Raw genomic sequence first — 25164 nt, 5'->3', positions numbered from 1 at the left:
TTTTTTATCCAGCAAAGTTATTACATATGTAAATTTCAAAACGGTCAAAATGACCGTCATGGCAGTTCTAGTGTTAAGTGCTTTTACTTCACAGTCTTATGTGCTTATAGGAAAATCCAAACTGTCCAAATTATGGGTAATTCAACCTCTTACATGTTCCACTTTAAATGCAGTTGAAATGATTCAGCGTCAGAGAATGAAAGTCATGTCACATTACGGAAGCAGCAGATGAGTAGATGTACAGTACACACACAACATGTGGAACCACCTGGGAATTATGCTGTATGTTTAGGATGTTTAAGGCCAAAAGATGACTAGAACTTCCATTACTCTCTTCCTGATTACCAGAGTACTGCTTAGAGTTTGTCTGCTGTTCTCTGTGAGAACTGTACATTTTTTTACTAGCCTAACCTCCAATAAAAGAGTTCATTTTTACTCAGCAGGTAGTCCTGCATCAGGAACTGAGTGCAGAGAAGCAGTGTGGCACAGTAGAAGCAGGGTTTCAAAGCCCCATAAAGAAAGAAAGAAAGGTCATAACTGTGGCCGGTGCCCCCTTGACGTCTTTTCTCACAGAGAACACAATAGCAGCATTGATTAATATCAATTCCCAATCACGCAGTCAAGGTAGATTTCTGTTTTTTTTTAGCTCCACAACTCTCAAAGTTTTTAGCAACATCCACTGCATGCAAATCCATTTTGGTAAACGCTGAATCATGATGCTGGCGATGACACGACGGATGTAAAGGTGCATATTTAATTTTAATGCAATCTGTATAGAGTCACGGCTGGGGTTTGCCGTCTTGTGGCTGAGCTGTGAGTTGCCTCGTGGACGGAGCCGTTCTGAACTGAGGAAGGTATGGCAAAGAAAAGCTATGTGTTGCCGCTGACAGCAGCTTGCTCGAGTCCTCAGGGCCGAGCAAAGGGTGCGACTCCACAGAACAGTCCTCTAAGTTCAAAACTACATTTTTAAGCAGCCCAATTTTGGTCTCCTCTTTTCTCTGCTCCTCGTCTTCCTCGCTCTCCTCATCCTCCGCTGGACAGTTCATTCCTAGATAATACAAGTTCTTCCCTTCTCTCGTCTTGTGTTCTTCTTCTTGCTCTGATGTTTCAGAAAGCTCCTCCACAGAGTTGTAGGAGCAGGAGCGCCGCGGGTCGTCTATCCCTCCGCCTCGGCAGCTATCCAGCTCCCACAGGCCGTATGGGAAAGATCCAGAAATGTCTGAGTTGTTGGCAGAGAAATTGCCCTCGTCGCTGGAGCTGTTGCCGCTACCATCCTTGTAGTGGAGATGAATGGGCTGCACCTCCTGCTTCAGACCAGACAGCAGCACAGTCGCATATGTGACTGAAGACTGAGCAGAGCTCTCAGTGGCGTCTGGAGGCTGGTCTCCTGCAGGATCGACTAGCGGTAACAGATCTATTCTTGGGAGTGAACTGGTTGGTGCATGCAGATTAAGGGCTAAGGAAGCTCTACCTTGGAGTACCTCACTCTCCATGGGTTGGTCTCGGTTGACCTCTGAGTTAAACCCTGAAGGAATAGAGATAGATAAGGCAGTGGCTGGGTCAGGAGTTAGCGACACAAGTGGGGCTTGGACTAAAGCTGTAGTCAGAGCTGCGAGGTTGATCTTGTCCCCTATGACGACTTTGGAAATGTTCTCGGATGGCAGCAGCAGGGGCCAGGCTGAAAGGCCCTCTCGAGGTATGAACAGGTGGTCAAAGGTGTCAGCCTAAAAAGATGTGCAAAGACAGATATTTTAAGAATTTGAGCGGATATATAAAAACATATGAACAAGAAAAGACATAGCAGAGATTGCAATTATGATAAGTGGTTAAGAAGGGGCAAACTGCACAACTCTACTTACACTACTACAGATGTAGAGATAGAGCTTGTACATTTCTTTGACTACAGCAATTAATACAGTAAACGTGCAGCCATAAAGTAGAACACATTCTAACATGAAGGGCCAAACGTTGGATACCATCATGCAAATGAATCATATTCAAGGGCATCAGTGTATAAAATAAGTTTCTTAATGCATGTACACATAGTGATTGTGAGTCATTGTAATTTTTTTTTTTTTTACCTGTTTGAAATCTAGTCCTTTGGCCCAGGAACACTTGTTTGGGTTGGGAACATCCTTCCACACAAACCTTTTCATCCTGAAAAATATGCACCGGATATTTATGTTTCATCTCTCTGTCTAAAGGCTTTTCCCTTGCTCGCTCGCTCCCATCCTCTCTCCTTCTCTCCCTTCAGCTAACGAGTAATTACACCCTTTGTGACCTGTTAAATGTCACACTCCTAATTTTTCATGGTCAGTGAATCTGCTCCTTAAATTAGGCTGCACCCCAGAGACTTTCATCATTTATCATGTCTTACAGGTGTCTGGATAAAAAAATAATTTGTTATACACTCATGCTGTTCCGTTAATACCTGATACAAGATTAATAAGATAAAATATTGCTGTTGTAGCATTAAAACACCCCCAACCTCCACATCCATGGTGATTTTCTGTGTGCAGCAAGTTTCGTGACAGTTTAATTTCTGTAAATATGTATTCAGAATCTTTTCACCAAACCGGAGCCACTTACTGGTTTTGGTAGAGGATCAGGGTGACGAACAAGACGATGAAGAGGAAGGAGATGATGATCAGCATCATGTAGGCTGCAGGGTCTCCTCTGGTGGCTGCAACAGTTGGAAAAATACACGTCAGACCTATGATTAATAACCCAGAAAACATGCTGGCATTGTGTCAGACTTAAACACTTTAACGTGTAATATGTTTTTGATACAATAGCCAAAAATCTGGTGCATACCTATGGCATACATTGGCTCCCCTTCACCATCAGGAAACACAGGGTACAAGTAAAAGCCACACTCCTCGGAGCCTAAGAAATCACCTAAATGACACATTTAAATTCTGTTGGAGTATATATACTCACTCTTACACTGAAAAATGAAATAATGAAAAGAGCAGACAGAGAAGAGGTACTGTTACCTCTCAGATAGATAGGGGAGTCAGTGTAGGGCAGTCTGGCCCATGTTTCTACACTCCTGCCATTGTGATAATCAGAGTCCCGTTGCCTCTGGGGAGACCACTGGACCACCATGAACAGAGGCACATAGCTGTTGTCCAACAGACTCCAAGACAGAGACACACAGGTGCTGTTGACAACCAACACACTGAACGAATGCACACAGTGGCCTGGAGAGTAGAGAAGAGGAAACTGAGTGGATACAATTCTATTAGGTAGGTAGCAATTGTGTAACACCATTCTGCCCAAAGATCTTCCCTTGTTTTGTGACTCCTCACACCCATAATTATTTATTTGTCTGCACTTTTTTTCTGTATACTGTGAGTACCTACAAGTAATAGTGTTTCTAACATATAAAACACATTTAGGGCCCTATTTTAACGATCTAACATGTGTGATCTATTGTTAATATAGAAATGTATTTAACACTTTAAGTAGCATGATTTTTTTTATTTACAGACTGGTGACGACGGATAAAGCTGAGTAAATCAACAGAGAAACTAATGCAGATCCATACAAAAGGTCACTTAATGGTTTGCTAAGAATATTGTGATTCATTAGCTACTGTATGGTCCTGAAATGTCAACGTCAGTTGTTCAGCTGCTCACAACACTGAAAACATATTCTTAAAATACAGATGGGAAAATGTCTGACAAACATGTTTTTTTCTATAAAACTAATGACTGAAATGGAAAAGCATTTTTATTCTGTAAGTGAGCGCTTTAATGGGAACACACACACACACACACACGCAAACATGGCAAAATGTCTGCTAAAAAAGTAATGACCACACTAAAGCTAATGGCAGCAGCGCTTTCCCAGGCTCTCCAGAAACACGTGTTGTAAGTGTCATGTCCTCATGGTTGTCTGTTTACATCCTTACATATTTCTGTCTTGTGTTATGAGGCCATGGTTGTAGGGGAAAAAAAAACAGACAAAACATATGTTTAAATAATAATTTATAATAATAAAAAAAATCATCTAGAAGTAATGTCTCTTTCTTTTGCCCAGCAACCTAAAACATAATAACCAAGGTAACCTTTTTCAGTATTGCCATCTTTCACACAGTTTGAAAAGAAAGAAAAATATTACTGGGACCTTGTTATTTTCTTTCTAGTACATGTGTGCCTCCGTCTGTAATTAAAGTACTGACTATGAATCTGACTGATCTTAACCTCACTTGTGTAGACCTATCTTTCCCAATGTTATAAAACTGTAAACCCTTTTCAACTCAGCCACAGCTTTCACATCTTTACTGGAACAGAACAGCATGTGTAGAATTTAAATGAAACAGTTTGCTCTCTTTCTCCTGACTGCTGGAATCTTGGTGTAAGTTATTTTAGATTAGTCTTCGTTATATTCACAACTTTAGACAACTCCTGAGTTGTTTTGAAGTTTTTTCTAAGATGTTTTTTTAGAGAGAATTTGCAAAACCTCACAAGCAACAAATGCTTGGCATTTTTGTTTGATAAATGACTTTAAATGATGATCGACAAATGATTGAGGATTTATGTTTTGTTAACTTGTTATTGGTCATGGGCCACAAACACGCTGTTCCCTCTATGATTGTAGCTATCCTTAAAATGTAAGATTACTGCAGATGTAGTCTTTGAAGAGGACATACAGTATTGTTGCTGCATAATGTAATATGGGCCTCAGTGTTTGTGCAAACGAGAAAATGACTACATAACTTTCTGTCAACACTTCAAAAAATGTATAGATAAAACATATCTTCAGCTCACTCACGTTTGGGCTGTATCTCCAGTGTCATGTTGATGTTGTTAGTGGACCTTCCCATATTATTGTAGGCCTCCACAGTCACAGTTTGGGGCAACAGGTTCCACTCAAAGGTGTAGGATGACACCCGCCCGATCTTCTCCCTTACCACAGAGCCACTCAAGGCCTTGTACTGGACTATAAATCCATCAACACAGTACGAGCGCCCTGATATTTGCAGATGCTGCAGGGGAAAAAAAGAAGGAAAATCAACATTTTTATTATATGTAGTTATGTATAAATTACAAGCCTGAACATGTTTAGTAAATGTACCTCTAATAGCAGAGTGACATTAGTCCGGTTTCTGTATGGAGCATCTTGAAGGATTCTCCAGAAATCAGGGCCACGCTCTGGAGCTGGGAGGTGGGGGAGACAGAGATTTAGATCACATTACAGCTTTTACCTCTGTGTTAGTGGTATGACGTGTATTTACTTAACCATCTTCAATTAGCACTGGGGCTGCACAATAAAAGGAAAATATGCAATATGATTGTTGAATATTGCAATAATGATATTCCTCGCGACAGATAAACAGATATTAAAGTGTACTCAGTTCTGCATTTTTGCCACTTTCAGTGTTCTGCTAAGATACAACAAATTGCTTCTTGAGTTTAAAACAAATGAAAGGAAATCATTGCCAACATTCTTTTATTGAACAAATTCAACATGGTTTTGAATATAAAAGGCACTAAAAAAGAATGACAGTTACATTATAAAGTGCAGTTTTCTACTGATATTTTCTTTCAACTAACACAGAAAAGTGTCTTTCGCCATATGTCGCAGCCTTTTGCGATATGTATATTGCGCCAGTTGATATTGCGATGACGATAAAAAAATTATTTATTGAGCAGTCTTAATTAGCGCTAAAATCTGAAGGTCAGATATTATATAACGACCACATTGAGCATCAAGAGTGAACGCTTCAGAGCTTAACATTTTTTTTAATAATGAACGTCCGTAACATTAAAGCCATTGCCAAATGAGTTGCTACAAAGATTATTAAGACTATGAGCTTCACAAAACACTCTCTGTATTTCTCAGCATGGCAATGTTAGAAATTGTTGTTGTCCGGCAACCTTCCTGCGCCTTTCGAGTGAAGATAATTACCTCTTCTGAAGAGTTCTTCATGTTTTTTAATCATCTGTGTTTTCCTTGGCTACTAGCAACTGTGTGGAGGAGGGGAAGGGATGGGGATGGGGGCAAGTGCGCAATTACGGAAGGCTTGTGTCATGTGCATGTAACAGTGTTGTTGTCATTACTTAGAATACGTCATGGGGGCAACAGAAACTACGCACTATAGCTTGAAAGTAATGACGCCCTCCTGTACCTCTGCTGTTCTGAGGCGTTGAGTAGACCGAATCGCTCCATTCGCTCCAGTAGCCTTTACCGTTGGTGTGCATGCAGCGTACTTGGACCACATACTCCCGGCACACGACCGACACTGCAGCCTTTGCCCAGCGCACCCGCACTGGACTTTGGACCTACAGGCAAGACATTGTTCCCAGTTACTTAGTGTTCATTTTAGATAAAGGAAATGGAAAATATCTGATCTGTGCAGTATACATTGTTTCATCCTTCTATCAATTTACCCAAAGAAAGAGAAAAAACTCTTCCTTCCTCTTCCTCATCTTTCTCATCATATTGATATGATGATCCAATTTTCCAGAGAATTTTTCAATAAGAACCGCAGCTCCTATCAGATCATGGCAAACTGACCAGTGGATTCCATGTCAAAGCATTCGGTGGCATTTCATGAGACATGAGACTTGTTTACCAGCGGAGTGCTGGAGTCCAGGAATAACCTTTAATGTGTTTGTTGTTAATAGATAAACATCTTTCCTAGAAGATTATCAATGTAAATAATGCCGCTTTGTAGAATAAAATAACAGTTAATGAACAGTAGGGAGTTGGAAGCGGTCAGTGGTAATCATCCAGTTTGCCACCAAATACAATAATTACATACAAGTTGATATTCAGACGGTTTGCAATAGTCTGAAGGGCTATTGTCTATTAATCTCCTCAAGATTAAATGCCGACCACAGCGCCACTTAGCCAAACGTTCTATCAAAGCCTGTGGTCGGTAAAGAGTTTGACAGAGCAGCTCACCTTCCACTCTCTCACAGCTGAGGTTGAGTGGTACTGAAACTGACACTGGAGCCCTTCGGTTGGCAGACACGGAGGCTCCCATGTAACATACAGGACTCCATTGATTTGGCTCACTGCCTTTACATTAGTGGGTGCGTGGGGTTTCACTGCAGGGGAAATAGCATGGAGGAAGCGTGAGTTTGTCTCATACAGTAGTAAAACATCTGATAAACATGATCATAGGGAATGGAAAAAACATCAACAATCTTGTGTAAAGCTGTTTTCAGTTTTTCTTTGTGAGCAAAGATATTCCCTACTTTAACCTCAAGTTCGTCTTCAAACATCAAACTCTTTTCCTATGAATATATAATAGAGCAAGGGTTTCCTGTAAAGTTCAACATCCATTTGCCTTCAAATCTGATTTAAAAAAAATACAATTTTCAAAATATGCCATTTAGATATCGCAGATTTTTGATAACAGCTAAACTAAACAAGAGGAAATTACTATTCTTTACATATATTTTCACATGCTATTTTCTTTTAAAAACACATGAAGTTATAATAACTTCCATGACATGTCATGACAATAAGCAACACTATTGATGGACAAGATGCCCTTTTCAACCTACTGTACGTGACAGATTTAATTAATATTCAAATGGCTTGAGTCAATGTATCAATAAGTTACTTAATAAGAATGCTGTGGAGTGTGACTTAATCTTTTTACACTTTGAATCTACTTTTCTGTCACTTTTCCGTTCTGTTTGGGTATGTTCCAGGTATCTTTCTCACCATGATCTATGGGCGACAGGTAGATGGGTTTAGACCTGACGGGGCCCAGTGGGGATGGCAACTCAAGCCACAGCTTGTAGCAGTTCATCCTCAAAGGCTGGATGGTGCAGTAAGTTTTCTGCTTGGACCTGTCCAGCACGCAAGCGGGCCCCGTCTCCCCCACTTTCACACCCGCTCGTTCCCTCTCCTCCATCCTATCGCATGGCAGGTCAGCCCACCTGGCGTGAATAAATGAATAAATGAAGATCTTGAATTTTGTAATGTTACTTTTATATAATCTGATTAATACAGCTCAAATGCCAATAGAAGCTCAGGTTCAAAAATTAAGAATAATTCCGGTTTCTGACAGCCTAAGTCTTATATTTTGTAGTTTCGAGCATCATTTATATCATATATACTGTATCCATCATATATACATCATATATTTTGCCCGTGTTATCAGTCTGTACGTCATCACTGTTGCTGTGGTTTTAAGAGTGTAGAGGCTTTCTATTGAGGTCAGAAGTCCCGATGAAATAAACCTCCTGGTATCACTGCACACAACTATTTCCTGGGAGGGTTCGGATCGGATCTGCTAGAATGATCGACGTAGTTAGGTTCAGGCATGAGAAGTGGGGATTGGTTGGGGTAAGAATACCAGGGTAAGCCAATCAGAGGCAGAATAAGGCGGGCCAAGAGGCACGTCCTTTATGTTGACACATCTAGTGGATCTGATCTAGCAAATACCAGTTGTGAGGTTTCATAAACAATGCCACATCTTGTAGAAAAATCCTGACACACTAAAAGTAGACAGCTACTGTGAAATGTAAATTGACGCTTTACCTGGATCTGAATTCATGTTTACTCCACTTTGTGTTGTTCCAGCTGCACTTCATTGCATCAATATTACCATTGGTTTCACAGCTTATGTCGATAGAGGCTCCTAAAATATGCAGGAAGAAACACTCACATTTAGGTCACAATAACAAACTTCACCTGAGATTGCCTTTGTGCACTCAGATTATTTTTGGTTCATATTATTGTGCTGTTGCTCCTCCTCTCTCTTTCCTGTCTTTGTCCACTGCCGTGGAAAAGTGAGGGACTTACAGGAACTTTAACACATCAGAGGTGGAATGCTGATGTCTGACTTTCCCTTCAGAATTAGCTCATCCGTGTTTTATACTGTAAATAAATGATGCATGATGATGGTTTCCTTTTCTCTGTAACATTTAGCTTTGCCATTATTAGTGGAAAAAACCTCACCTTCTACATAGATCTGGCTGTATGGGATGGTCCACTCCTGAGTGCACCGCAGCAGGTCGTACAGGTCGTACCGAGTCTCTGAAGGACGCAATGTGATCTGGCTGACCTGGTTAGGGAACGGGAAAGCCAGATCTATTAATTAAATTAGGTAGACCGTACTTTCCTAAGAAAAACACAGGGAAATCAACAAAACATGTTGGAAATGTTCCCAAGACACACAAAAGCCCTGGAAGGAGGAGAGTTTTTTTTGTCTTACCCATTGGTTAAATGCGTGGTACTGACTGGGATGAAGCTGCTGTTGGAAGTTGAGCACCCACATGGCCATGCTGGCGTTGATGCTGTGGTCGTTGAACACGCAATACACCGTTACGTTCTCACCCGGTCGCGCCACCACTTCCTCAGGGATGTAGCTCACCTCTGCACACACACAAAAACATCATGATAAGGTTTGATTTCTTTACAAAACTTACCAGTGTCTCTCTTTCTCTTTTTATAATTCTCATAGAAGTCTCAATATTGCAAAAAATTCTACATATTATTTTATTTATACAATTTATATGTATATAAGCACCTTCCAGGAATGAAGAAATTTTAGGAAAAAAGTAATAAAAAGGAGAATAAAACAAAGACCTTCAGTATAACAGATGCCTGGCTCATTCTTATTCACGCACAGTTTCCATGGTGACTTTTTACAAAACACAAAAACACTTTTTGGGGGATTTTATAATACATTTTTTCTTTGAGGGGTACATTGTCTGAAATGAGAAATAGGTTTGAGGGCTGTCATCTAAACCACCTCCTCAGATTCAGCCATCCAAAACATCTGCGTGGAGTCAAAAGAAAAACAAAAGTAAAGTAACTCATCCCTCTGCAGGTGAGGAGCTCAACAAAAGAATACCGCTTCATGTCTCATTATTATTCAAACTTATTTTTTACTGCTGATACACACAAAACTTCCAAGAGTCATTCATTTACTTTGCTGTGTTGGAAGCCTGTCGTCATTTGATTTGCAATTAGTTTTTTAAGCTTGTTTGGGTGAGATGACTCAGAGTTGTTGAGTCTTACAAACTTTAAACCCGATGACACACGGACACATTTTTCTACCAGACTCAAGTTTAGTTTCCTCCTGTTATGTAGTACGAGAGCAACCATTTGTAAAGATTTGTAAAAGCAAGTATGCACAGAGATCCAATGACACCACAAAGTACTGCCCAATACTCAAAAGGTCTGTTGTGTTTTTAAGCCCTCAGGCTGATATTTACAATGTAATTCTCAGTATGTTGTTGCAGAAAACAAACTAGCAACCAGCCAAAAGGAGCTATTCATAATCTGAGTAAATTAATTATTTAGAGTGTGCAAACAATTCTCGCTTTTATTACTCAAATCTCAGTTTCATCATTTCAATGGATGGCTGCTTCATGTTCAGCTTTTTGCTGTTTGTGAAATTTTCCTTATTTTAGTGTCATAATCTAGTTGTATACAGTCTATGGTCATGATGCGTGATTTGTAGCCTTGAGAACAACCTTTGGCTCACAGTCTAATGGCGTCGACCACATTGGAATGAGTTCCTCATTAATAGCCAATGAGGTGGACTCAATACCTCAATTTTAATAGTTTATCATTGACATAAATCTACTTGAAAGATAATTGAGGTCAGTCATTTGAATCCAACACAGTCAGTGATGAATGTTGAACTGCAGCCATCAGGACAGGTTTAAAGTGGTCATTGCAAAAAGGGGAAATTATGACATTTCACTCCCTGGTTTTAGGGTGATCAAATAACCAAATTACCTTTTCATTCAGTTCACCAATCGAGTTTGAAAACAACAGCAGTAAATTGAGAGTATTTTTCCTTTTAATGTCATTTTTGTTTCCGGATTTGTGGACAATTGCTATTTTATTAAGAAACTAAATTGAAAAGAAAAGAGGAAAATAGTTATTATGTAATAAGTATTGTTTACATTTTAGGTGGATGTTTTGTCATTGTTAAATCAAATAAATAAAAAAGGACATCTTATAAATAAACACAGCAGACAACATGCAATATTTAAGGCGGTTTTATTGTAAATAAGTTTTATTGTAAACATTTTGCGAGAATTTGTGTACCTTACACACAGCAGGCGGTAAAATGCCTCCAGCTTTAAAATAAGCATATATATATATATATATATATATATATACACACACACATGTATACACATACATACACACACACACACACACATATATATATATATACACACACATGTATACACATACATACACACACACACATATATATATATATATATATATATATATATATATATATATATAGCTGCAACTGTTCAATGGTATCACCAAAAATGGTCTCACCAAACCAACCTAAAAGATGTTGAGGCTCACATCCAAATTTTGACCTGATGATATGACGTGAATGTTTGTACAGAATTTCAGGGCAATCCATTCAGTAGTAGAGATAGTTCACTCTGGACTGAAGTGTTGGACAGACCCGACATCTTTTGAGCCAATAACACAGCTATACACTATTTCTGTGTCACTTATTTTATGCAAAATGAAGCGAATGTTTTGCAGTACTTCCACGAATCCCCAGGGAGTCATTGACCCCCTGTTGAATAAACAGTGCAGAGTTTTACAGAGTGACACATTTACATTAGAGGGGGAAAAACAGAGGCAAACATCTTTTAGCTTGAACAAAGTCTGAGTAAAAAGAACAAAATATCTTCTTGTATGTCACTATATAAACAGTTGGAAGGGAACAGTTCTTACCGTCCAGGTGGATGCGGTAAGGTTCACTCCATTCGCTCCACAGAGGAGGCTTCTCCAGGCCGGAGCAGCGAACCTGGGTGATGTAGTTCAATCTGGGTTTGAGCTCCAGAAACAACCTGGGCTCTCCAGGAGCCGATACCACCTGGAGGCAGTAGAGAGGGGATTCAAAAAACACAAAATGCTGACTCCATGATAGGTTTGTGTGTTCTTATGTGAACAATGACTGAATCAAATTCATCATAGCAATCATGACTGTGGTTGCTGTCTGATGTCTTGGATCAACTGTAATGGTCACAAAACATTTAACCAATAGAAATGGACGGTGTGTGTAGCCACATAAAAACTTTGGCAATTTTTTAACATTAAAATTCTTTTCTTTTTTTTTTTTTTAATCATAGGAGTGTTTTATACATGAGCCTAAAGGTAGATACTAAAAAGGGCCAAAACTAGCTGAAAATAAATTAAAAGATCTTTTTTTCCCCCATCCTTCAACAGAAGGTCTAAAGTCTGAACCCTGGGTGAATCATGTAGCCTCTGCTGAACACTGAGTGCAATGTTGAATGCTAAGTACACTGTATGAGGCTATTACAAACGAACTGACTGTGAGCAAGTCGCACTAAATCACTAAAGCACATGAGTTGGAAATTTGTGCTGGATAAAAGCAGCACTGCTACGGTGAAAAGCAAATACAGTAAGTGTGTGTGTATTCTTGTGTGTGTGTGTGGGTTTCTCTATAACATCATAGTAAAATGCACTATACCTTCTTATAATAATCTTATAATAATCTCCTTTAAGACATTAAAATACCAAAAAAATCCCTCTAAGTGTTTTAAGTGTTTTACAAGTTTTACACTTGGATAAAAATCCATTTATTATGATTTATAACTGCAGACTTGATGGATAAAGCAAAATAATGACTTGACATACACAGCTGCAGACTAGATGGCCACGAGTATTTATTAATGGTTTCTTAACCTGCATCATTATCAAATAGAAAAGAAAAAAAACACAACTCAGAGACATATTTTACATCTTGAAAATGTTACTATTAATACATTTTAATTTACCTATTACCCCCAGTAAAGTCCTTAATGACAGTTTGACAGTTAATGACCCTTTATAGAAGGTACCTTATCATATAGTGGTACATTTATTTTATATAATCAGATCCCATGACTTCCAGTGGGGTCAGTGGCAAACTTTTACAAGGTACCACACTAATATCTTATGAATGGTAGTGTTACCTGCCAGGCCGGATGAGTGGTATTGGAAGTGTGTCGGACTTCGTATCTCAGTGGACCGGTATCATAGTCTGGCGGGTCGTCCCATTGTAGAATTAGTTCTGCCTCAATGGTCTGGATATGTGACAGGTTGACTGGAGGATGTGGTTTCACTGAAGGGAAAAGAGCAGATTGTCTCACAACTACATTTTTTTGGTGGCAATTTTAGGCCTTTAATTCCACAGGACAGATGAAGTCGTGAAACAATCACAATCACATCAGGGGAAAGACGCACAAGTAACTCAATGAGAAGCAACATTGACTACGTTCCTAACACATTACCAAATTACTGTTCGCATAAAATGCCATCCGACTGAAAAGTTCCCAATAGTGGTTCATGTTATAGGTGACGTCATAACCTAATTTGAATACACAATCTTCAGCGAAGATCTGTGGTCACAGAGCAAACAAGAACGGTTAACAGATCCTTTCTTAATGCAAATTTGCCAAACTGTGTAAAAGTATTGGAACAATAACTATTTTGAGTGATTAAGCATTATAAGACTTGTTTTATAACATACATTACTTTACAGATATTTACTATGAGCTACAAACTTGGACATGCAAGCCAACAACTCAAACTAATTAACTGTTTATTTTAAATAAACGCTATATTAGAATATATATACATTTCACAAGCAAATTTATGACTGAACTCCATCCAATCATTGGATTTTCAAAGAAAACTCATGGCAGCTTTGTTTTAAGAGCAGAAAAAGAAGAACATTTAGAAGGATGAAGGTTTTACTACTGACACTGTAACCTAGAAGAGTGTTGCACTAAAGAGGAACGCTAGTGTTTTAAACAACACAATGTTTCTACTCAAGTTTGTGTTCTGCTCTGTCAGTTTAACCAAAAGGTCCGGTTGGACAAACACGGCATGGAAAATTCTTTGCTATCACTGTGGAGATCTCACAGCAATGGACGCGTGCGCACAAGCACACACACACGCACACGCACACACACACACACACGCTCTAGCTATTCGAGTCACGTCTGCCTAACACCACTGAATAAAACTCTCTCTTCTAATCTGTTCAGATGCTTCACTTTGAAGCTGAACATTGGAAAAGTTTGGTGTTTTAAACATTGATGAGCCCAGCAGCATCTTTGTACATGGCTGAATTTTTTCTCAGAGCTCCAATGCCAATAATTGAGTGACTTACTTTAAGTAATGAATTTTAAAAGTGTGTCCTTATTCTCCAAAGAAAGTAACAGATAAGTGTGGTCTTCACTTTACATTCAAAAACTTCAGCTTTCCAAGGGGCTTTGGTATAATTACTGGAGATTTTCTTTTCTCAATACCAAACCAATTTATAATAAAATATACTTTCTAAAGACTTAATGATAGTAAACAAACAATTATTATCATAAAACATTTACTATTGCTTCACAGGTGTTAAACTGATTAGGACAAGTTTTCGGATGCCAGGTTGTGAGTGTGATAATGCCATCATTTTTAACTTCTATATAAACTCCTTGTATAACATAAGCCTAACTAGAAAGTTAAATCCCTTTCTCAGTAAGTCAATGACTTAGCATACAGTTTTACATCTGTCTTAGCTCTAGGTTCAATAGCACTGGTAGCACTAATTTTGTACTTTTCCCAAAATTCAACCCCTAGAGCACAGCCATAACTCTAGCGCAAATGTTCCAGTTAAGTAAAAACAAGGATTGCACACCACTCCTTAGGGATTCATTACATTATCAGCTGAAAAACCTACAGTCTGCAGAGAAATCTCCCATCTCTGAACTTCTCCACAACTGATTCTTAATACAAACTAATACAACTAATACAAAACAAAGAATGAGACAAAGAAAATCCATCTCTTACCAGGTCGGGCAGGAATCCTGAGAAGAACCGGCGGAGCAACGGCATCAGAGATGCTGACAGTTACCATGATGACAAAGCTTGCTGTAGTGTCAAGAGCAACTGAACACATACAGAAATCCTCTGCCTCACAGACAACAGGATTATCAGGTGCAGTATTCCCATCCTTCAGCTCTGTGTCATATTTCTGGGAACTGAGAAATGGATACAAAACATGCTTTGGTAACACTTTACTTGAAGTTTTCTACACAAGAGTGACATTAAACTGCCATGACACAGTAATGACACATGAGCCCTAACCATAACCTTAACCCAAACAATAACTTTAACCAAATTACAACAGGAACTAAAAGAAGCGTTATGTAATAAACACTCAAGACTGTTTATAGTGCTTATGATACAGTGTCATGTCACTCTTACGTAGATACATAGATTGAAGTTAAGTGTAACCCATACTTTATAATATAATCTAACTTTAAAACATGTAATATAATTGTAAACATGTAATCAAACCTAAATATTTAATGTCTAAAATAATTAACTTCCTCAGCATGGATGAGATGCCTCTGAACATCTGTGATGTAATGAGAGCTGGGTAACTTTAACCGATGAAGATTGTGTGAGATGACTGAAAGCTCTAGAACACTTAATAAATGGACCTTGAGGTGAAAGCATTTTGTCAGCAGTTGGTGCAAATGTTTCAGAATAGTGTGTGTTAGATAAAGTATGTGGAGAATTGGTCTCTCTATCCCACAAAATACAATGTTGGAGCTTTTACACACCAACACACACACACACACACACACAAAAGAATCAACAACAAAGTAATAAAAGGGTGATGCTTCATACTCACACCAGACGCTGTAAACTAACTGCCATAGGACCAGGATCCAGGGTGGTAGATGGTGGACCGAGAGACTGAAGGTCACATGTTAAATTTCCCCAATTTTCATCAATTCTGCACAGTAAGTTCAAACAGGTGCCTGACGAGAAATCAGAATTGCATGTTAGTGGCACGATGATAACTGACCTTCAAATTAAGGCTTCTTAGAAAACGGCCTAGCTTCATATTCTGGGAACAGTGAAATATTATAGCTGCAATGAGCAATGTGGTGGTGAGGCTCCTGCCTGGAAATGTAGCCACGAAGGCAGCGGAGAACATTTTTTTAAAGTTTAAAGCCGAGTAAATTGTTCATCATCATTCATTGAAGTTAGGGTTTTTCATTCAGTGTGTGTGTGTGTGTGTGTGTGTGTGTATATATATATATATATATATACACACACAGTATATCCATCCAGTACTCATCCACATACTCATATACAGCACAACTAACCCTGCACATAGTTTATTCAATACTCATCCCTCCACACCTTTCTTGAAGACGTTGTAGTTGCTGAAAGTCCTTTAACTTCTCTGTTAAATCATCCTTGCCTAGACAGAATGCTGGAAGGCCTCAGCTAATCACCATTGATTTGAATGCGTCACAGCACCTCTTCATCGCCTCACAGATCGATGAAAACAAACAAATCCTCCTCACCTCGCTTGTGTCTCAGTATCACCTTACCTCCCTCTTCTCCTCCACTCTAACAACATTAAGAGAGCATTTAATAAATATGACTCACTTGAATTGGTCCCTCAAAGCTCTTTAAACTCAACAACCTTTATACTTTCTCTCCTTGCTTGAAAACAGTGGTGATGAACAATTTGCTGGATAATAAGAAGAGGTAAGAAACAGCTGCTTTGGTTCCATTGTGCTGTTAAAAGGCAATCCTCGAGAGCTGGACTGACTTGACAGCACAAGACTCTGGGAGGCTGGGAGGAGGGCTGCAGGCTAAAGAGCCATTAAAGTGTAATGAGCCTGTCAGGGTGATCTTTAGAGGCATGTCTCTCAGTGACGAGTGATGACTCAGCAGGAGGAATTACGAGGCTCTGTCACACAAACCCTGCTGTTTGTTCTGATGAGCAGCAGCCCGATCAAGCAGCTTCCCTGTTGCTGCTTGGGATCACAAGTACATCACTTAAATGTAAACAGACAGTTATGCTCATATTCCACCTGACAAAGACTGATGCTTGTCCTGTACATCTTGTCTGAAGTCAAGCATGGAATTGCACAAAACCGTCAGTGGACTAGATCACAAACATAACAACCGCTCATCAAAACACTGTTTCATGCCATTGCGGTGGTCACACACTCATTTGCATATTTGTGACGTCGTTACGCAATCATTGGTGGTTGTGTCAATCTAACCCTAACACCAAAAGATATGGAAATTTTAAGCCGAACAATCAAACAGATTAGAGAGAAGGGACTGTTTTGGCGGCCACAGGAGAGATACCTCGCCCACTCGCTGGCGACTTTTATTTTAATTTTATTTTTACACAGAAAGTTGCTGTCTTTTCTACAGAAAGTCACCAGATTTCTCACCAGTTGCTTTTGTGGAAAAAAGTCACGAAGGGGGTGCACGGAAGGGAGGGGCTTTGTGTGTGTGTGTGTGTGTGTGTGTGTGTGTGTGTGTAGAGTGACAGAGAGACGGTGGAGAGCAAGGAAAGGAAATGCGGCATTGTAACGTTGAAAAATAACAATAATAACAAAATGCACAAAAGTGTGGCAGTGTTGATTGTGTGGCGCATCACCACAAATTAGTCTATGTATGGGAAACAGTACATAAAGCAAACATGGTTGTCATTCATCCTTATTCTCTCAACACAGGCAAGAATTGTAATTTTCTTTGTAGGATTATATTTATTTCTATTTTAGTAAAAATTATTATTATTATTATTATTATTATTATTATTATCTTTGAATTTATGAGCTTAAGATTTTGGGACTTTGCCACAAGCTGGTCTGACTAACCTGCAAACTTGATGCATAATATTAAAAATAAATTAAAGCCTGTGTTCTAGTTGTCTTTAGGAGACACTTATGTAAGTGTGCAAATGCACTAAATCAAAACACTGGAAGAGACCCAGAGGTGACACATTGCATGCGAGTCGAGATAATTGCCAGATATTCCAGCTCATTAGGTGCAAAAATAACAAAGTAGCTGCAGTTTGGTATTTAACAGTCACATTGCTGCAGTTGGAAATACATTAGATTGAACTTTAACTCCAGTAGTGTTTTGCATTGCAGGACAGGGTTAAAGCTTTAGTGCGTAACCTTTTGATATTAATGAGCGTTTGTTACATTTAAGCCATTGCCAATTGAGTTGCTACAAAGCTAATTAAGACTCTCAGCTCCACAAAACTCTCTCTGTATTTCTCAATATGGCTATGTTCAGAAGATTTTGACATCTGGTGACTTTCATACGCAGAAACTTGAGTGAAGATAACAATCTCTTCTGAAGAGTCCATGTTTTTTTAATCCCCTGTTCTCCTTGGCTACTAGCAACTGCATGGAGGAGGGGGGCTGCGCTATCACAAGAGATTTGTTTTATGTAGATGAGCCAACAGTTTTGTTGTCATTATTTAGAATTCCTCATGAGGGCGTCAGAAAATATGAACTATAGCTTTAAATGAAGTTCTTTGCCAAAAAACATTTTGCATACCACTGTTAAAAAAAACACATACCGCCAGAGGGCTCACGAGGATGTGACTCGGTTGTTGAGTTCCTGAAGCTGCACAAGGGAGAGTGTAGGAGGTTTGATTCCGAGCGGTTTGTCTCCAGTGCATACGTGTCTCCCTCCACAGTAAGGTGGGCTGAAGGTGAGTCACAGCACAGCTTATCCTGCCATGGGAGGTTCAGGGCACGAGAGTAGAGAGAGGCTCCCTCCTCCGGCTCCAAAGACTGAGCACCTGCTCACAGAGAGGCAAAGAAATTAACTCATGCAGAGGGAAAAAACCCTGAATGTTCACGGTGTTTTTATAGTTTCAGTTTTGTGGTTCTTTTTCTGCACCAGACAAGTTACATTACGTTGGTCTGCTTGTATCTACACTAAAAACAATGTTTCTTATGGAAACTACTGGTTGCTGCTTTGTACTTATGTACAGTTTAAAAGGCCAACAGGTTTCAGTCTGCGTTACTTCTGCCTGCAACACATTAGAGGATTTTTAGAAGAATTAAGTTTGTGTTCTAAAGCCTTTACTAAGCAATGTATTCATTGTATACAATGCAATGTATTCCGTTATTGTTAAGCAATAAGGGAAGAGAAGACAATCCATAAGATTAAAAAAAACGGACAAAAAAAAGCACAATGACAATAGAATGGTTAGTCGTAAAAGTACTAAATGGCAGGATTGGTGGGAAAAATTATAAGGTTAAGTTTAGGTGACGGCGATTTTGATTTGTGTTTCTGTTCCCCTAAAATTGCTGCAATACCAACGGCTCTTTCTGAGACATCCAGTATGTTTGGACTATTGTATTTCAAAGTCAAGCAGCAGCTGTTGGCTTTAATTACAAAAACAGAAAGAGAGCATGAGAGAAGAGGTGATATTGATTTAGCTCAGGTGAAAGTCATCATGTCGGTTTGACAACTGGTAGAGGATAACCTACCCCATGAGCTCCACATGGGAAATCTATCAACCGTAGCACAATACATCTCAAGTGTCAACACTGGAATGAGGCTGCTGCGTTCTGTGTATCTGAAGATTATATAAACCTACACATTGTGACCAGGAAATAAATATGTCAGTTCCTAGCTGATATTACAATTAAACTATGACCAAAAATTCCATCTAGGAATGCCAGTGTTCTAGTACACATTCTTAGCATCCAAAATTATACCCATATTTACATTGTCAGAATATTTTTGTCTAGGACCAAAGCCTCACGAAATCCACTTAACCAATAAAACACCTCACAAATGATATGGCAAGCACAACGCATTCAATTTAAATTAGAGGCTAAGATTAATCACTAGCCAACTAATTGCTGTTTGTGGAAGAAACTTTTCTAAGGGGAGGTTATCTGCTTACTTCAAACGTGAAATGGCTGTACATTCACATTTTTATAAGAAAGAAAATGAATACAAGGTGGAAGATCATCCTACAAGTTGAGATGTCAAAACTGTTGCGCTGAAGGTGGAACTTACCATGAGACACTAGGACTATGTGGATCAGGACTGCCAACATCACTGACCGGACCCTGTAGAGAACACAGAAGACAGAAACGGAGTGAGTCAGGTATCAAGGGAAGTGGTAGACGTTAGTTTTTAGCAATGTCTTTAATCTTTTATCTTAGGTGTTCTAGCAAATACTCTCTGTGATACATTCAAAATGAGCTGAAAATGGGAGGAGCTCTGCATGTTTCATACTAATATAAAAGAAAAGAAAAAAAATCTGATCTCATCTCCAAATGTGACAAGGATTACACCACAACCAGTGTAATGGGAGGCATGTGTGCCACTGTGAACAACCCAGTGCCAGGAATCTTAGGTGGCACAGTACAGCGAAAAAGAACGGGTGTAGCAACTTCTCTAGAGATGTAATGACTCATCATGGGACATACATCTTTGCTGTGAAGGGTTGCAACACAAGACAGTTCACACTAACGGCTTTTCAGATTCACAGCTCCAAGTAGAGTGTGACGTCTACTAATGTTAATGTTCAGCCTGGTTGTGTGTTCATCCTAAAACAGTGGCCCCCTTGGTACCATCACGTCCCTGCGAAACAAGCGAGACTTTTTCAAAACCTGGACTCAAACTCTTTGTCCCCCCCCCTCCACCCCCATAGACACTACACTTTACAAATGATCTCTGCTCACATGCACATTGTGAACCTTTAAACATTCTTTGGAAAATATTTGGAACGTTCCTGCACAAAACTGTTCAGCTCTTATTGTTTTTATCTCAAATTTGAAATGCTATTTATGTTTCTTGACTGTTGCAATACTTTGCTTTCAATTTTTTTTTTTTCTCATCCTATGTTTCCTGTTTTGCACCAAACTTGCACCAAGGCAAATTCCATCCATGTGAAAACCTACTTGGCAGTAAACCTGTTTCTGATTAATTCAATTACGTACTTCATCTGATTATAATGCAATATTTGCATATGTGTGGATTTATAATTATAGCCTATCAAATTCAACAAAGCACTTTCTAATTTATCCTTTGGAGGTAGGACAATGCCAGTGTAATTTTCCTTCTTCCCAAACCAATTTCAGGCAATTGTTTTGACACTTAATAACATCCGCATCCACAAAGACCACCTCTATCTACATACTGCAATACTTACATGTTAGTGGTCATAGCATGAGAATGACCTTGGTGGGCTTTGGCTGCTGAGAATCTCACTGTGGAGAGAGAGAGAGAGAGAGAGAGAGAGAGAGAGAGAGAGGTTTTCAGGAATAATCCAACTCAATTATGCATGACTGGAGATCTGTGCTGTTATTGGAATAAATAAGAGTAAAAGATTAGGAACAGGAAATTTTCTGGAGGTGGCATTAAAAGACTTTCTGAGTCCTTTCCCTATTTCAGACTCAGATCTTACTGACAAGAGCAACTTCCACTCCCCTTCTATTACAGTTGTGCACAGAAACGTGGACTTAAAAAGCAGGACTCAGAGGCAGATGAGGCTGAAAGAAATTAAGAGTTTGCTATCTAATCAGTGATAGCCTACGTCTATTATTAATTTGACAGTGTATGCTAAATAGCCTTTGCTAATAAATTTATTTAACATAGCACCTTTTATAGAACAAAGTCACATATTTCTTCACAAGAGTAATACTGTTTTAAACAACACCAAACTGTTTTAAACAAGACCAAACTATAACAATTAATAAAATGACATGAAAACCCCAAAGTATGCCTAGCCTATCTCCGAAGTAAAAACAACATTCAACTTGATCAGTTTGATGGCAGTGGGTGAGTCATTCAACGACTCGGTCTGTGTGAAAGAGAAAGGTTACGAGAGGATTGACAAAAACGTAAGTGGTTATTAAAAGCGTTATAAAGTGAGAATGAGTAGCCTAATATTGAGAGTGTGTCCTTACATCGCTCGTGGACGTTTCGTCTGGTTTTGTGTCCAGGTTTAGTTTAGATTGGGCAGGTGAGTTCGTCCAAAATCCTCAGTGAAGAAGATGTGTACGCTCTTCAGAGTTTACCGTCCATGTTTGAGTCTAAGACCGACAACAATGATGAGGACTTTCCCTAAGTAACTAAGCGCCGCTGCTATTTCCCGAGACCCAGGTCGCTGTGCCTCCCGGGTTAAAGAACTGAGCCTGAACACCGGAGCTGCGAAAGCACGGAGAGGAGGGAGAGGCTCCGTTCAGACACAACTGCGTCCTGCCAACCGTGATGCGTTCAGGAACACATCCGGAAATCCTACGACTTCGGTTATACACAGTTGTAGGCTTCTTGGAACAATTATTTGTTTGGGATAAAAAACAAAAGTAATACGTGGAGATCGTACACAACGTAGGCCTGCATCTACTCAAGTAGTATAGCCTACCTTAGTACAATTTTAAAGAGCGTGTAACCTACTTCACATGAGTGTTTCAATATCCCACTGTGGTCCACTTGCCAACATTTCAGAAGGTAATGTGGTAGGCTACTTGTAGGCTACTTCATTAGGCTACATTTACCCAACATCTATAGCTGGTTATTTTGCAGATTAATATTCTACATGTTGGCTAAATCTTTTAATTTTCGTAAAAACTATGATGCACTGTGATGGATTAAACACCAAGCAGTGTAGATAATTGTTAACTTTTACTCAGCATTGACCAAACACAACATTTAAATTCAGCTTTGCTTATGTAATAGCAACAAAATAAATACAATATAATAACAGATGTCATTATACAGCATAATGAGTAATTGTAATTGTATTTCCCCATCCATCCATGCATCCATCCATGCATCCAACCATGCATCCATCCATCCATCCATCCATCCATCCATCCATCCATCCAATGTCTGTTAAGCATGGTCACAGAGTGGTGGAGCTTATGCCAGCAAACACTAGGCAAGTGTATGCATATACACTGGTTGCCAGTCCATCACAGGGCTTAAACAGGGCAATGATAAAACACAGATTCAAACCTATGGGCAATTTAAATGTGTAAAAAATATGTATTTGTTGTTTTTTTTCTTCACTTTTTGTCATATCTCATAAACATCCCACCTTTAGCTGGCTTTGTTGTCAGCTGTCACCAAGGGACTAGCAAACAATGTAGCGCTGTACATACAGTATGTCAAATATCTCTGTGGACTAGCAACTTCCTGTTTTCATTGATTTACGATTCCCAAGTAGCATATAAAATAAATAAATAAGTTAGTGTGTGTTCACATGAATCTGAGGTGGGCGTCCTTTTCCTCACGAGATAATCCTATTTTCGTTCATATTTATTTTAGTTTATCATTCCCATGACACAAGACAGAGCTAAAAAGGTCATTTTGCATTATTTCTGGGATTCACAACAATATTTCGAAATTTGACATGGTGTATTTTGTCAAATAATACATGTGGCTAAAGGGCAAATCATTTCTCAAAAAATAGAAATGTGCCATTTACTTATCCTTCAGTTTACAATGGTATTTGGAGTTGCCATCAGCTGTATGTGATGACAAGTAGACTGCTGGCAACACAAAGATGATTTAAACTCCCCAAGGTTTCTGTCTTCCTCCGATTACTCCCTTTTGCTTTCTGTATCTCTCACTCCAAAGAATACTTTATTCTTTGGACTGTATTATACAGAATTACATTAGTCAGTTAAAAGCAACTTCTGCCTCACAGATGTTCCAAATATCAGTCATACAAACATTTCTATTTATTTTCCTACAAAAGAGTAGTCAACAGACTTCAGACTTCAGTAAAATGCCTACACAGGTGCAAACAGTAAAGTAATCCGCAAGCTACTGCTGACAGTCAACTTCTTACTTCTTCAGTCAACTTCTTTCTTACTTTAAAAAAAATGCTCTTAATAAGCCAATTGTTTTAATCCTGGAAAAAGTCTCCATCCAAATATGGATCCTTGGGCACACCTACAGTGGGTCAACCTACTTTTCCAAATGCAAACAGGCCTTCCTTGTTATCCTTGTTATTTGAATGGAAAGTATGTCTGTGTACGAGGAACTCTACGTAGAAGAGTGAATCGTAAATTACTTTGTTTCCTAGGAGATGTGGCCTGAAATATGCATGTTTGTGCGTCACATATATACTTTCCCAATACTTTTAACTTCTATGGCACATTAGTAATGGCCATGGTGTCCATATATGGTGTTGCATATAGCCATACATAAACAGAGGTGAGAGAACATTGCATTTTAGATGAATCATGTCCTTGGACGACAGATAATACCTGTTATTGTCGGTAAGATCAGAGTCAATGTGAGTCAATTTAGAAATGAGTATAAATAGGGTAATGCTTAATTTTAAATCAATTTCCTCAGAGTAAAAAATAACAGCTCTATAAAAACATCAATGGCCGTACTTTCAAAGTATTACAAATTCTAGTTACAGTTGTAATTAACAATTGCAGCACTACAAACTGACTAACGCATATTTATTTTCACAAGAAAGAATCATTACAAGTACAATGCTTGTTTACTACTCTTTACTCTTAGTCTGAATGTTTTGCACGGTGTACCTGCTCTGTTTCTTCTCCCACAGATCAATACAAAAAGGCTCAATGAAATGTCCCCAACACATTTGGTTGCTTGTTACTGTCAATAGCTGTCTGCATGTGTGTACCCAGAACTGGGGTCTGCACAAGTGGTCACTGTGTAAATAATGACATCAAATGTAATTTAACCACAGCAGTGAATCCCTTGCTGTTAGACATATTAGATTTGTGGACTTACGTAAAAGAATTACTGGTGTGTTAGCCACAGTGATCTTTAGAATAAGTGAATATTATGACGGCAAGCTAATGGCTGGGCTGTCCGTAGGTGTGAATTCTAATTAAGCTGAGGTGTACATTTACAATTCCGCACCTTTAGTTACACTTTCTGCGTTATTGGTATGCTGTCATTGGATTCTTCGTAATCCACTACATTGTGGGGACAAAACTCCTGTCCCCACATGGTTAACCATTTATTTTAGGGCTAGACTTGATTTTAGGGTCTCAAAGTATCGATCCAATTTTTACATTGCATAGTGGCTGAGAAGCAGGGGACACTCTGGAAAGGTTGCCAGGCCAAAACAGGCCTAATGTATACAGACAGACAAAGACACTGTACTTTATCTAACACTTATGGACAATTTAGATTGGACTGTGAGATAAGACTGGAGGAAACCCAGACAGAAAGCATTCAAACTCATCAAAAGACACAGATGGATGCCAGATTTAGACCCATGACCTTCAGGCTGGGTGGCAACAGTGCTGACCACAAAGCCGTTATGCTGCACAGGTTAGAAATATGACCCGGCTGAGGTTAGGTTAAGGTTAGGCATAGAGCAGTTATTGTCAAAGTTAGGGT

At 39.1% G+C, this 25164-nt stretch overlaps 1 protein-coding gene across 3 annotated transcripts in view; it reads right to left on the bottom strand.

The window, feature by feature from the left end:
• Nucleotides 1–83: 83 nt before the first annotated feature.
• The window catches only part of lepr (leptin receptor), a 34155-nt gene continuing 9074 nt past the window's right edge, over nucleotides 84–25164 (bottom strand). Inside the window, exons 1-22 of one of the 3 annotated variants that reach the window (XM_034881082.1) lie at nucleotides 22468–22478; nucleotides 21735–21891; nucleotides 20978–21035; nucleotides 19837–19889; nucleotides 18377–18601; nucleotides 15662–15791; nucleotides 14812–15002; nucleotides 12942–13090; nucleotides 11698–11839; nucleotides 9185–9345; nucleotides 8929–9034; nucleotides 8509–8608; nucleotides 7687–7904; nucleotides 6916–7061; nucleotides 6137–6290; nucleotides 5083–5165; nucleotides 4780–4993; nucleotides 2997–3203; nucleotides 2815–2898; nucleotides 2590–2683; nucleotides 2082–2157; nucleotides 84–1724 (exon numbers count right to left, since the gene is read on the bottom strand). In XM_034881082.1, coding sequence (XP_034736973.1) covers nucleotides 780–1724; nucleotides 2082–2157; nucleotides 2590–2683; nucleotides 2815–2898; nucleotides 2997–3203; nucleotides 4780–4993; nucleotides 5083–5165; nucleotides 6137–6290; nucleotides 6916–7061; nucleotides 7687–7904; nucleotides 8509–8608; nucleotides 8929–9034; nucleotides 9185–9345; nucleotides 11698–11839; nucleotides 12942–13090; nucleotides 14812–15002; nucleotides 15662–15791; nucleotides 18377–18601; nucleotides 19837–19889; nucleotides 20978–20991 — 3492 coding nt within the window. In that variant the 5' untranslated portion in view covers nucleotides 20992–21035; nucleotides 21735–21891; nucleotides 22468–22478 and the 3' untranslated portion in view covers nucleotides 84–779. Of the gene's footprint in view, nucleotides 1725–2081; nucleotides 2158–2589; nucleotides 2684–2814; nucleotides 2899–2996; nucleotides 3204–4779; nucleotides 4994–5082; nucleotides 5166–6136; nucleotides 6291–6915; nucleotides 7062–7686; nucleotides 7905–8508; nucleotides 8609–8928; nucleotides 9035–9184; nucleotides 9346–11697; nucleotides 11840–12941; nucleotides 13091–14811; nucleotides 15003–15661; nucleotides 15792–18376; nucleotides 18602–19836; nucleotides 19890–20977; nucleotides 21036–21734; nucleotides 22082–22467; nucleotides 22479–25164 lie in introns of those variants that run through there. The other 2 variants (XM_034881081.1, XM_034881084.1) reach the window with 2 other exon arrangements.

This window comes from Etheostoma cragini, chromosome 9, assembly GCF_013103735.1.
Source record: "Etheostoma cragini isolate CJK2018 chromosome 9, CSU_Ecrag_1.0, whole genome shotgun sequence".
Lineage (NCBI taxonomy): Eukaryota > Metazoa > Chordata > Actinopteri > Perciformes > Percidae > Etheostoma > Etheostoma cragini.
Note: the sequence above shows the minus strand (reverse complement) of the source record. Positions and strands in the feature narration are given on the sequence as shown.